General features: G+C 36.4%; 1 protein-coding gene across 1 annotated transcript; it reads right to left on the bottom strand.

Moving 5' to 3' along the window:
• Positions 1-10131: 10131 nt before the first annotated feature.
• Positions 10132-13792, bottom strand: LOC113850942 (receptor protein kinase-like protein ZAR1). Its single transcript, XM_027481449.1, has 2 exons — positions 12298-13792; positions 10132-10769 (listed from the first exon to the last, which is right to left on the bottom strand). The coding sequence occupies exons 1-2, from the start codon at positions 13790-13792 to the stop codon at positions 10132-10134; spliced, it is 2133 nt and encodes a 710-aa protein (XP_027337250.1).
• Positions 13793-14482: the final 690 nt, after the last annotated feature.

The raw sequence follows: 14482 nt of genomic DNA, 5'->3' as shown, positions 1-14482 counted from the left end.
CTATGACATGTCCTGTGATTAGCTAGAATAGCACTCAAAAATGTTAAAAACTACCAAAATTCGAATTCTAAGTGTATGACTGTGAAATTCATTTTATTTTAAAGTTAAGAAATCCAATTGTAATATCCAAAAAGTTTCATTTCATTTTGTTTAATAGAATTCAAGCTATAAGGTTCTAAAGTTGGTTATTATAGATTGCTCTATTTCTGACTTAATAGCACTAGGGGTAACTTCGGAAAAATTCTGGGAACTGTTCAAAATGAATTGGACTGTGAAAGTTTTATGGTATAAACTAATATATCTTAGATTTTTTTTTAAAAAAATTTCACCTTAATCTAAGTTATATGGAACAAGTTATGTCTTACGCAAGCTTACCTGCCCAAAATCAAAATCTGAAACTTAACCCAAACTTTAAAAATTCATAACTAATTCTATACTAATCCAATTGCTTAATAATTTATACGTATAGAAATCTCTGGATGTCTAGTTTAATTTAAAAATATTTTTATAATATTTAAACCTTAAATAATTGGTTGAAATAGTGTATTTGTACGGAAACCCTAGAAAATTCTATTTTCAGACTTGCTGTTTTCTTTCTCTTCTTTGTTTTTCTACTTGATCTACCTTCAAACTAACCCAAACCACCATTAATCCAACTATACATCATAAAAAACACCACATATATCATGTATTAAAATATTTAAAACATAAAATAGATAGGCACACACATCCACATAAGCATATCAACATAGATAGAACCCTACCTCCTTTGAGCACCAATTTGATTCCAAAGATGTTTCTAAGTTGCAAGTGTAGGTGAGCTTGAGAGAAAAGCTTATGGAGGTAAGAAAAGAATAAAGATGGAGAAGAGAATGAGGGAGAGAAGTGATCAATTTTATAGAGATGAGGGAAAGCAAAATATCCAAGTGGCCATGATGAATAGAGTTACTTGGCAAATTTTGATTGGTTCATAAATTTTGTGGTCTCAAATGAGCCACAAGGTGGATTATGAACCATTGGATCAAGGTGTGGTGGATGGCTTCCCCACCGTTGGATCTAGAGAAAATAATATTATTTTATTCTGGTAATTTAAATTACTGAAACTATACCAGTCTCTTTCCTAAGAGGAAATTCTACTATAAATTTTTTAATTCTAGTCTACCTAATTAACATAGATTTGAATTCTAATAAATATTCAATTAATCTTTTATTAACCTTATTCATGTAAATTAATTGAGAAAATCAATTAATAGCATAAAACAGACATTTAAAATTTTGGACGTTACAGTGTTGTTGTCTAATAAGTTTAATTATTTAACTGATGGTGAACTAATAGATCAAGAAGTTAATGTGGAGGACGAACCATTAAGAAGTGTACAACAAATGTCAATGAGGGATATAATAATAGATGATGGAGACCTTTATGCAAGACATGATCATGAAGAGGGTATTTGGTTAAATCCATCATTTCATTCCATTAAAGGCATAGGAAACATATTAAGGTCCCTAAGAAAAGAAAAAGGTTAATACACATGTCGATTTAAACATACACTTTAAAACTATTAATTTTATAAGTTTACTATTCTTTGAGTGGTTTACACTAACATAACTTCATTATGCAGAGATGACATCTTCTGATAACATTGAAGGAGGTTCTCCTTCTAAGACCCAACAATTGAAGAGGAAGAACACTCGAGGAATAACAAAATTGAAAGGAATTAGCAAATCAAGGAAGTTAGGACAAAAGTTACAGGTATTTGTTGAATTCACTAATGCTTTTATGTGTCTTTTAAGTTTATATTATTAATTTCAGTAAGTGTCATCACTTTAATTACATTTTGCAAGTTGGATGAAATTGTAAAGGGCAACCCATTGACCCTAATAGATCTAAATTCTCCCATTTTATTGGATTTCTAACTAAAAGTACTAGAATATGTGATTGGACAAATGTGTCTAGTAATCTGAAGGACTATATTTGGGAGCAAGTAGAGGTAAACATACATTAGCTGTTTTCTCTAAGTATAGTATTGTATATAATATATGTTGGATTTATATGATGTGCAAATTTGGCTTTCATTGTAGCAAACCTTTGAAGTGGAAGAAATGCACAAAGACTTTGTACTTGCATTAGCTGGACGGGATCTTCGTGCATTCCGTACACGGATGAGGAAGCATATCTTTGATAAAGACGGTAATTGTCTCCCCCACCCTCCTGAGAAGTATCAGAGATTCATTATTGTCACTGATCATTCGAACGAGTTTGTAAACCAAAGCTGCACAGAAGAGTTTAAGGTAATAATAATACACTTTTATTATATACAATTATTATCTGTGTTCGACTTGGTAATCTCCTGATTTGTTTTTCTTTTCTCTTTCAAAAAGAAATTATGGAGAGAAAGTGAGGCAAATGCTGCTAGGGCAAAAGGAATGTCGTATAGATATAGGCAGTCAGCTACGGGATATGCTCAGTTGGAGCAGGATTTGATACTATCTCTATTTTAGGATATGAAGTTATCAATACGTTTTTGTCTGAATCTAATCAACGGTAATCAAGAGTTGTAATTAATGTTCGTCTTTGTGTAGATTGCTTCCTCTAGGTCTAATGTGACCTCTGTACCTCGGCATGTCTTATGGAAGGCTGTTAGGCTTAATAAACAAGGTGGTATTGATGATGAAGGAGTTCAAAAGATGGTTGCTGAATTTGTAAGTAGAAATAACTTATTAATATACATTTTCGGTACTTGTCTCTCCATTTGAATATTGCAAAATTATACTGATACATATTTGTTTATCCTTGATATAGGAAACCCTTTCACAGGTGGGTGTGGAGGCTGAGTCTGAATCAACGGCCAGAAATGATATATTGGGTCAAGCTCATAGTGTAATAGAGCATCCTGGTCGTGTAAGAGCTGCAGGTTTTGGAGTAACCCAAAAGGCTGCATTCGGCCCAACAGCTTCACATCCACAGCCATCATCTACTGAGTGGCAGAACATGAAGCATTGGGTAGCGCATTTGACAAGTGTTGTGGCACAGTTGATAGAGGGTCAAGGACTGCCCCCTTTCATGTCTGGTCAAATTCTGGTCAACCCTACAACCACTCCACCACCATTTATGCCTAGTTGCATGCCACCACAAATGGGTATTCCTACTCAAATGCATCAAGTGGTAGAGGGAGGTCACCATCCGCAGTCAGAACTACCATGTAACAGTCAAAGAGGCAGTTGTACACCAGTTGCCTCTGTAGAAATTCCAGAGGTACAATTGGATTACAAAATTAATTGACTTTTAATTTCATTGTTAATGACGTACGATTAATTTTTTATGTTATTATTTATTAATGTATGTATTATAGGGTGATCATGACTGCATCGTGTATTTGAGCACCCCATATCTCGTGGTTGCAAGAGGGAGAGTTTCACATACAGTGGTTGGAGACTCCTTACACAATGCTGCTCTTTCTCCAAACCATTGTAAGGTCTCAATAGAGATAATGCAAAGACATGAAGAAGAGACTGCATTGCCTGTTCTGAATGAAGAAGCAAACCTCAATTGCCTGAGATGCAATTGGAACTTATGTTGCTTAGCCATTATCCCTAATCACTTTCCAACCCAAGGTAGGTAACCATAATTTTCTTTGCAGCATTCCGATGTATGCATTTAATTTTTCATTCCATAATCAAACTTTGATGTTATTTCAGGTTGCCCCATCATCTAGTAGAGGGTTAGGGAAAGGGACAGGTCACACAAAAGAATCCATTGTTGGTCTAAGCAATAAAGGTGTTGTTTCTATTTCATTTGACCTTTCTAAGTTGGCACAGGCTCAAGGTGCTGCGTGCTTCGATATGATGAAGCTCTATATAAGAAGTGATGCAACCATTGACAATGTAACAATTCATATGACAAGTCAGCATTAAGGAAAAGAATTTAATGACATAGTGGGAAAAGAAAACATACAAGAGGTCATACGTCGCCATTGGTTAAGCACCTCCAGCATCAACCTTTACATTAGGTAACTCTTTAATTTATGCTAATTGTATAATTATAGAAATCCATAGGAAACTTGATGTTAACTACCTTATTTAATGCATCTTGATTCTTCTTTTCAACTACAAGATATTTGTGTGAAGCTTACTTGGAAGGGACTAATATGGCAAGTAGGTTTTCATTTATATCTCCTTATGAAATGGATGCAAACCTCAATCAGACCCCACATCAACATATAGCTGACATGTTAAAGCGTCATATCGGTGAAGATCACTTGGTATTCGCACCGTACAATGTTGGGTAAGTTAATCTTATGACCATGCATATTTGTAATATAATTTTCATTATCATATTAATTATTGTAATCTTAAACATTTTGTAGGAGACATTGGATCCTAGTTGCTATCAACACCTCTGATGAGACAATGTATTATATGGATCCCCTCCGTAGACAGTTGAAGAGTAGACCACATATGCAAAACGTATTTAATAAGTAAATATACATGATTTTTCCTGTTAGCTGGTTTATCATAAATGAATGTGGTTTAATTGTAAATTTGTTCTTTCATTTTATTGTTAGTGCTCTTATCACATATCGAGTAGAGAGAGAAGTGTAGCCCTCTAGGTCAAAGATGCATCAAACAAAATGGGTCACTGTACAGGTATATACCATTTGACAAAAACTCTTTTTACTTATTTTATAAGACTGCATAGTTTACAATCAATATTATTCAATTATTAATCATATTTTTTATGTGTTTTTCCTCCACGTATAGTGTCCTAAGCAATCAAATAATGATGACTGTGCATATTATTTGTGTCTCTTCATTAGAGATGCTTTGCACCATGGACAAACTACAATCCCACTTAATGTAAGAGGAGTGCATATCCAAAATCTTGATATATCATTTCAATTTCTTCTACGATAGTGTCTGGCCATTTGAATTATATCTAATATAACTAAGATTTGTAATTTGTTTTCTTTTCAGTATTTTCCAGAGTTTCAATTACCAACCTTTCCTGACAACTGAATTCATCAAGTTCAAATAAAGTGGTGTGCATATATGTACCATAGATATTTAAAGGACACATTAAGCACAATTGATTCTTAGTACTTTTTTTTTACAAGACTTAGTCATATTTGTAAAATCATTAGGAAAAAGTGTATAAATTGCTGAGCCTTTTTAATTATGGTTCTTTGTAATTATATCTGTACAGATTCATCATTTGTTTTATGCAGCAATGTTCTGATACTTTTGAATTCGTATGTTGCAAAATTTATTTGATTTTTGATTGATAAAATGTAATGTAGTTGGCTTATCTTTGTGGTATATTAGGTTGTTGTAATCTGTTTGCACTATTTTTGAATAATATGGTTTATTAGGTATGCAAAAAATTGGGATAATGTGAATTTTTTGAAAACCCAGACAAAATAATTTTAAACTTAAGAGAGCGGTTTAACAGGAACTGCACTCAAAATTACACTTAAGAAAGCGGTTACACAAGAACCGCTAAAAGATCTACACTTTAGAAAGCGGTTCACAAATGAATCGCTCAAACAATTAGACTTTAGAGAGCGGTCTGTAACAGACCGCTCTAAGAAAATGACTTTGGAGTGCGGTTATTGGAACTGCTCTCAAAAAGCTTAACATCAGAGAGCGGTTGCCTGATTAACCGCTCTCCAAAGTTAACATTTAGAGAGCGGTTAGGCAACGAACCGCCCTCCAAATTGTACATTTAGAGAGCGTTTAGGCGGGGAACCGCTCTCCAATCTATTCAAGTCTTAGAGCGGTTCCCCGCCTAACCGCTCTCTTAAGTACCATTTAGAGAGCGGTTGAGGGCAGAACTGCTCTCCAAGAGTTAACATATGAGAGCGGTTAAATAACCGCTCTCTTAAATGCAAGGACATTAGATAGCGCGCAATTTTAGAGCACCAATAACGGCTCTCTTAATTCAATCAGAACCGCTCTTAGATCTCATTATTGGTGTAGTGAAATAAGCTACATTTAAGAAGCATGGTCTTTTCAATCTATGGCCACATTTTACAAGCATGGCTACAAGTTATGTCCTTAGCCCATCCCACAAAAAACGTGGTCTTTGATAATTATAAGCCACACTTTCTAAGTGTGGACCAAAATAGTGTAGCTGAAGACCATATTTCTTGTAGTGAGTTGTCAATAGATGCCTTGAGATATACCTCAGATGTATGTGCAGTGATACTCCTTATCAATGGGTCAAATGGTTGGCACTAGCAGAATAGTGGTACAATACCACATTCCACACTTCAGTATAGACAACTCCCTATGAATTTGTGTATGGATAGCCTCTACCTATATATTTGCCTTATCTTCTTGGTGAATCAAAGGTTGAGGTAGTGAATAGAAGTTTGGCTACGCGGGAAGAGATGCGGAAAATGGTTGAGTTCCATCTTAGAAGGGCTTAGGATAGAATGAAACAACTTGCAGACAAGCACACGATTGATAGAAGGTTTAAGATTGGTGATCTAGTCTATGTCAAACTCTATGCCTACAGACAGATATCAGTGTCATATCAATGTCTCAGAAAAATAATGCTAAGTTGTCTCTTAAATACTTTGGTCCATTTAAAGTAATTGATCATATTGGAATGGTAGCCTAGAAGTTGGAATTGCCATATGGGTCTAAAATACACAGCATATTTCATGTTTCTTAGCTTAGGAAACATGTAGGAGCAGCCCCAACTTTTGTTACCTTGCCTGAAGCAACAGAAGCAGCACAAATGGATAAGGAGCCTGAAGACATTTTAGATTGAATGACAGTAAAGAGATAAGGAAGAGCAGTCACTAAAGTCCTCATTAAATGGAAACACCAACTTCCCAAAGATGCTACTTGGGAATTTTACTATGACCTTATGAAGAAGTATCCAAATTTCCATCCTTGAGGTCAAGAATGTTCTAAGAGGGAGGCATTGATGCAGGATCTTTTCTAATTGTGTTGTAAATAATATAATTGGGAAATTGTTAGTTAGAAGTTGTTAAAAGAGATGAAGGTTAGTTAGCCAGCTCATAGAGGATGTAATCGTGCATAGCCAGTCTGTTGGTTAGTTAGATGGTTAGGTGAGTTAGCGACTGTATAAAGAAAGTAGCGGTTAGTAAACAAAAAAGAGGATATTGATTCTGTTAATTCCCTCTATTGTAATTTGTTCATTTTAATACAATAATATCAAAGTTTCTTCTTCTATGGAATTCCTTTCTTCCTCTCATTGTTCTTCGATTTTCCCTATAACTATCAACCCACATCAAAATGACTGTGAAACGTGAGTAAGAACCATGAAATTTAAGATCAAATGGGTAATCGTGATTTCATAATAGTAAATAATAAAGATAGAAATCACATCAAATAATCTAATATAGGCTATTCATAGCCTCCTTAGGGCTGGCCCAGTTTATATTCTTCAGCCTAATCATTGTACATGTACAATTGATGCTCCTTACACACTCAGAACAAGATATCAATGTCATAGGTCATACTTAGAATTACAAGGACACCATAATCTTCGACAGTTATTATAGTAATTAATACTGCATACCAATATTGTAGCAGCAACTTTTTTCAAACACTTTTAGGCCCACTCCCTTTGGGCTCACTAAAGAGTGTCAAATCATATTGGTGTCCTATGTGAAAAAACAATAAACTCAGTGAAAAAAGTCATTGAACTTACCTTCTATTAAAATATAATAATTAAAAATAAAATGGTACATGAGTTACAAAGATGAAAAGTTATGAGTAAATATACGTTAATGTCAATTAAGGACCATAATTTCTTAATTAAGGCAATGACTTTTTGGTTTGTAGCCACTTGATATTTAGTAACATAATGAGACAATTATTTGATATAAGCTCAAGGTCTTTATAATCCTTTTATAAATAATGGACAATACTCATGTATTATATGACAAATAATAAAATTTTAATTTTAATTATTCTCCTCTTATCTCTAAGAAAGTGGTATCAAGAGCTTAAGTTAGATCTTGAGAGTTGAGTGAAATACTTTGAGAGTTGAGAGATGGCAAATAATGTCATAAATATGTTCCAATTTTTATGTCTCACTAGAAAAAATTATGATAATTAGTGTCGACGTATGAAGACCTTACTAGGGTCTCAATATACTTGAGAGATTATGGAGAAAGGCTATGTTAAACCTCAAAACGAAAGTATTATGTTACAAAATGAGAAAGAGGCTTTGACGAAACAAAAGAAGAAAGATCGACAACAACTTGCCTTTATCCATCAATGCTTACATGAAACTATGTTTAAGGTAGTGTCTAATGTAATTACTTCTAAAAAAGCTTAAGAGATTTTAAAGACCCACTTTGAAGGAGTTGACAAGGTCAAAAAGGTGTGTTTACAAACTCTATAAGGAGAACTTGAATCTTTGTGTATGAAGTAATCCGAGCATATTTTAAATTTTGGCAATAAAGCAATGTTGTTGTAAAGCAAATGAAATGGTATGGAAAAAAAGGTGGAAGATGTTCACATAGTAAAAAAAAATTCTTTACTACAAAATTTTACTATGTAATATGGTTATTAAGGAGTTAAAATATTTAGACTCGATGTTTGTGAACTAATTGATGGGCTCACTTCAAGCCTAAGAAAAGAAATTTAAGTGAAGGCAAGAATAACCTTCAAAGAAACTCCTTAAAACTAAACCCTCTTTAAAAGAAAATAGAAAAAAAAATAAAGAGGAAAAGAACATGGTCGTGGCCAAAGAAGAGGAGGAAGAGGAGATTATTATAGTTTTGACAATTATGAAGATAGTCATCAATCCACTAGAGGTTGTGGAAGAAGAAGAAAGTAATTTTATTGGACTTCTAGTTCAATAAAAGTTGTGTATATCAAGATTACTTTTATTGAACTAGAAGTCCAATAAAATTAAGATAGAATATATTAAAGAGTTTTATTAACATTAGGGTTGAGGATAATGGACAAAATTTCTGGTCTATCAATTTAGCTCTAACGTTTGCACAATCCATAACCATCCGTTTATGACCAAAAAAAAATTCTTTCCAAAACCATTTTGGTGCCAATTGTTCCCTCCATATCATTCTTTGCAGTGATAAAAATACCTTAAGCCCTTGATGCTCATCAGCATTGTCAAAGAATGTTGTTGTAGAGCGACTAAATTAAATAAAGTTGTTAAAGCATTGAATATTAAAAAAAAAAAAGTTGTTTGGTGGTACAGAATTTAGGCTTTGTGCCTCCTAACAAGGTATATTTATTGTGTGTAAAATAATGTATTTTTTTAGGATATAATATGGGGTTATGTGCTCATTAGGGTCTCCTGTCATGGAAGAACAGAGCTTAATTACATATCGGACTCCAAACAAATCCTCGTAGATGGTAAGAGTAGAGGGACAAAATTGAAAGACTCTTTTGGGTAACTTAAAAGAGTCCAAATTGCTATTTTTTTCTATTTTTTTGCCAGAGGACTAATATGAAGGATTTTAAAGGAATAATATTTTCTTTAGGTTATGTCAGACTTGCAATGTGTTAGTTAATGTCATATTTCTGTTAAAGGACTTATTTGATCGATGTTCAAATACGTTGGTGTTTATTTATTATTGTATTTAATTAGTATAGGGGCTAATTTACTCAATTATGTAAAAATTAGGCATTTACTCTAAAGCAATTTAGATAAATAAATGCATTGAAAGAGACAGATCTAAGCGGGAAAACGAATTTGCTAAGTGATGACACGTTGATAGGAGTGTACTTCGTTATCTTATTAGTAGACAGATAATCATGCAAGGCGTAGTGATAATGTAACAAGATTTCGGAGAAAAAAAGATCAGAGCCGAAAAAAAAGAATAGAATCTAGCAAATTTCCTGATACTTCACAAGAAAAATAAAATGAGGATGGGATGAAGTGAGACCGAGATAATTACAGCTCTCCAAAAATTGCTTGACTTCCACTTTCCAAACAAAAGTTAAGGGGCAGCATCCAAGATGGAAAGGAAAAAGGATTTGCAGCAGCATATCAATACCCTGCATAAAATCTTCTCAGAGCTGCCACAATAAATGCATCGTTAGATTGAAGTGCATCTTTTGGGTAATTCCAGTCTCAGGTCGAGTCCTAGAGAGAGCTAGCACACTGCACATGTTTGAATATTATGTTCCAATCTTATCAAGGTTTTCAGAGACAGTTTTCATTCTAGGCCGGACCTCAGGGTCTCCTTCAGTGCATGCTAGTGCTACATGAAACACAGCCAGCACCTCTTTCTTGGCACGCACCTCTTGGAGAAGTGATGGATCAACCATTTCAGATAAAGGGCTTTCTTGATCAAACCCTTTTCTTACCCACCTTACCAAGTCAGGGACTTCCATAGAAGTTGATGTGGTGGGAGATGATTCTGGTGACCTCCCAGTTAGTATTTCGAGCAACACAACACCAAATGAGTACACATCCCATTTTTGGGTGGGTCTGCAGCCAGGGACACGAGCCTCAGGGGCTTTGTAATTGTTGTTGGTTCTGTCTTTTTGTGATGACTTCATGTAAGGAAGAGCTCCACCCATGAGTCCACCAGTGGAGGGGTTGTTGCCAGTGATGCTGATTAGGCGGTTAAGACCAAAATCAGAAATGTAGGGTTGGAAGTCATTGTCAAGTAGGATGTTGGAAGGTTTGATGTCACCATGGACGAATTTTCTTGGACTGCATTCATGGAGATAGGCCAAGCCCCTGGCTGTTCCTTTGGCGATTCTCAGCCTGGTGGACCATGAAAGGTTTGAAGATGGTTGGCCATTCCTCCCTGCAGCACATAGTCAAATGGGGTTTAGTAAAGCATTAGCTGGAGTGCAATTTTGTTAGTGACTGAAAATTTTAACTGGGAAGATTATTATTTCTAACATCTGATACAGGATGCAAATGCAGATTGCGTGATTTATTTTTTATTCCAACCACAATTTATGCTGACATAATTTCTTCTAATAATAAGAGTGAGACATAGGTGCAGTGGAAGCAAGGAAAAAGTAAGAAAACAATTCTAGTGGGACCTGGTTAAAGGATTCGAAGATGGTAGAGACTATGCTTCATAATCAAGAAAGTTTAGTCTAAAAGATTAAGATAAATCATGAAACAAAAGGAGCCCATTTTCATTAAGAAATTAAACTTTTATCCTGAATGAAAGGCATAAACATGCCCCTCCTTTACGGCCTACAAACATGACATTTTTTAGAGTAAGCTAGTTTCAAAACATATGGATATGGTGTGTAGCTAAAGATAGGTATGAAAGGGGATCCAAGTACTCAAAAAGGTCTTGAGAAAGTGTTGAAGAGTGAAGGAGGAACTTTGATATGCCTTCTGTTTTGGCAGTGATTGAAGCTCTACAAGACGAGAAGTTATTCTTGGTCCCCCACCAAAAGCGTGTGTCCTGCCACTCAATCCCCCAGACAGTCATGCCAGACCAACAGCCTTGTCTTTAGCAGGTGGCGTATACCCCCACCCCCCTACGTCATCAACGACGCAAAAGACAAACACCAAATCCAGTAACCCTCTTAATTTTTAAGCAAAGAAATCTAATCTAATTGTACAGTATCTTTTCTACGTATACTTGTATAAGTTTCAACTCATATTCATTTGGTAATTATACGAAAAGCATTTGGAACAAACACACATTCCAGAGCATTGTTAAATATCTTCTTATATCATCGGGATAAGTAAGAATTTAATGTAAGGATTCATATTCTTTTATGAAATTTCATGTTACATCTAGAATTGTTTTCTAAAATTAGAACAAAAACTATAAAATCCACAACAGTGAAGTTTTTATTTCTTTTCCTTACCAAAGATTTACGCTCACGTATTATCTCAAGAGCCCAAGTTGCCATGGACTGGACAAAATTCACGGATCATAGTAGGGTGTGTATATATACTTTTTAACTATAGAATGAAGAGTATATATACTTACATTGACCAAAAACAGAGTATACCATATATAAACGTGAGCCATTTCAAAGAGAGAGAGAGTTGACAAAGAACTCAACTAAAGTCTTATTCATTAAGTCTCCTAAATAAATTACTCCTGTAGGCAAAGGAATTAAACTAATTTATAAGCCACATGGGCAACTGAGTCCAAAATTACCATGCATGAATGACCAATCATTTTAAACTCATCCATGACATGTATCAAGCTCCAAATATCCACCTATCATTAACTAACTATTTCTTTTAACCTTATCACTGTTCTACCAACATCATTATTAGCACCATTTTCTGTCTTCAGATCCAATGCATGAACAAAACAAATCAACAAAAAATATCAAACAGAAAGAACTAACCTCTCAGGGCATTGGCCAAATTGCCATTGGAGATGAAATCACTGATGAGAAGCTTCTCGTCATGTGCCCAATAATAAGCCCTCAACCTCACAATATTAGGATGCCTCACCTTCCCAATAGCCTGAACCTCAGCAGCAAACTCCTTATACCTCTGTTCCCCACCTTCCCCTAACCTCCTCACAGCCACAGGCACCCCATTCCCCAACACCACCTTATACACAATCCCCAACCCACTCTTCCCCAACACATATGCTGAAGCTCTCAAAAGCTCATCAAGCTCAAAGCTCAAACCCTTATCAATCCTCACCAATTCTCCTTCCCCTTCCCCTTCTTCACCCCCTTCCACCTCATACTCATCATCCTCACTCTTGGAACCACTCACACATGGAAATCCACACACACACACATTCCCTTTTTCATCACCAAACTTGCTCTCCCCAACACAACTACAAGCATTAGAATCATCTTTTTTCTTCCAATAAACATAAACAATAACAAGTCCAATTAAAGCAACACCAACAGCATCAGCCACCGAAATTAAAATTATTAAACCGGGTCTTAGACCTGAACCCGGTTTACTCGGCTCGCGCGTGTCATCACGCGAACCGGGTGAAAAGTCCCGGTCTGAACCGGAACATGATTTTCTAAGAGGGAACCCACATAAATTGGGGTTTCCGAGGAACGCGGTAGGACCTTGGTTCGAAAACGACCCCGTTTGCGGAATTTCACCGCTGAAATTGTTGTTTCTGAGGTCGAAGCTAACCGTCGCCGGTAATTTCCCTAGAGACGACGGAACCCTACCGGAGAGGTGGTTGAACGAGAGGTTCAGCGTGCCGGAGAGGGAACCGAGGGTTCCGATGTCGTTAGGGATCGAACCTTCTAGGTCGTTCGCCGAGAGGTCGAGTTGAAGGAGGTTTCGCAATTCCGGCCACACGCCGGTAGGAATCTCGCCGGAAAATTTGTTCACGGCGAGAATGAGCCGTTGGAGGTTCTTGCAGTTTTTGAGGTCGCTAGGGATGTGGCCAGAGAAGGCATTGTCGGAGAGGTCGACGTTCTGGAGGCGTGGGAGGGTGCAGAGTGAGTGAGGGAAGGGACCGGAGAGGTTGTTGCGGTGGAGGAAGAGGCTGTGAAGCGCGGTGGCGTTGGAGAGTTGCACCGGGAGAACGCCGGAGAAGTCGTTGTCGTGGAGGTTGAGTCGCCGGAGAAAGCGAAGTGTGCCTAGCTCCGAGGGAATGTAACCGGCGAGGGACTTTCCAGCGAGGGAGATTCCGACCACGCGCGGCTCCGGCTGGCCGGAGATGTTAGCGCAGGAAATTCCAGACCAGGAGCAAGGGGTCAAGTCGCCGTCGTTCCAGTCGGAAAAGACGGCGGCGGCGGAGGATTGGTCGACGGCGGATTTTAGAGCGAGAAGGGCGAGGCCGTCGGAGGAGAGAGAAAGTGCGAAGCTGAGGAGAAAGTGAAATATTATAAGAATGAGAAAGAAAGAGAGTGTCATGGAGGATGTTGTGGTGTTTTGCGTTTTTGAACTGAATGGTGATTGGCACGACACCGTTTTGGGTAGAGGATGGTATTGTGCAGTTGCAGTGTGAAGAGATGGTTATGGGGGTTTTTGTTGTGAGGAGAGAAAGGAAAGAGGGTGTTGTTGTATTTATGAGAAAGAGCCTTCGTTTTTAATTTTGTGGGCCCCAATTCCCGCCAAAAATAGTGAGGGACTTGCTAACTGAAAGACTGATAGAGACAAAGAGTAAAGTGTAATGTAAGAAAAACAAAAGAGAGAGAGACACACACCATTCCATGCTTCTTTCTTCTTATCATTATTTTCTAAAATTGAGTATCCCAATCCAGTTTTTCTCATTTGTTCTTCATTTTTGTTTTTTCTTGTACTTTTTTATTTTATTCAAAAAATAACTAATGTGACTTCTTTTTTAAATAAGTTTCACACTGAAATTAAGTGATGAGATGCGTTTTGCTCAAATGCCTTTTGAACTCGGCATTTTTTAGGGATTTCATAATGAAATATATTGAAGAAGACTCTATTTTATTATTGGATGCATGCTAGAAGGTGAATGTGACTTGTATACCAACTAGTAACACAATGAAAGGTGTAAGTAAATCCATAAAACAAGGTTAATTTTATTTTTTTTCTAATCAGTATGCTACACATGTTTTCATGAGTTTCAATACA

This window comes from Abrus precatorius, unplaced genomic scaffold, assembly GCF_003935025.1.
Source record: "Abrus precatorius isolate BTA unplaced genomic scaffold, Abrus_2018 Scaffold9, whole genome shotgun sequence".
Classification (NCBI taxonomy): domain Eukaryota; kingdom Viridiplantae; phylum Streptophyta; class Magnoliopsida; order Fabales; family Fabaceae; genus Abrus; species Abrus precatorius.
This window is presented reverse-complemented; position numbering and strand designations above follow the sequence as displayed.

Excerpts from the sequence above, each read along its gene's own strand:
- LOC113850942 (XM_027481449.1), bottom strand. The coding sequence starts at position 13,792 with ATGACACTCTCTTTCTTTCTCATTCTTATAATATTTCACTTTCTCCTC. Across the intron at positions 10,770-12,297 it reads TTTGGCCAATGCCCTGAGAG|GGAGGAATGGCCAACCATCT; the intron begins GTTAGTTCTTTC and ends TATGTGCTGCAG.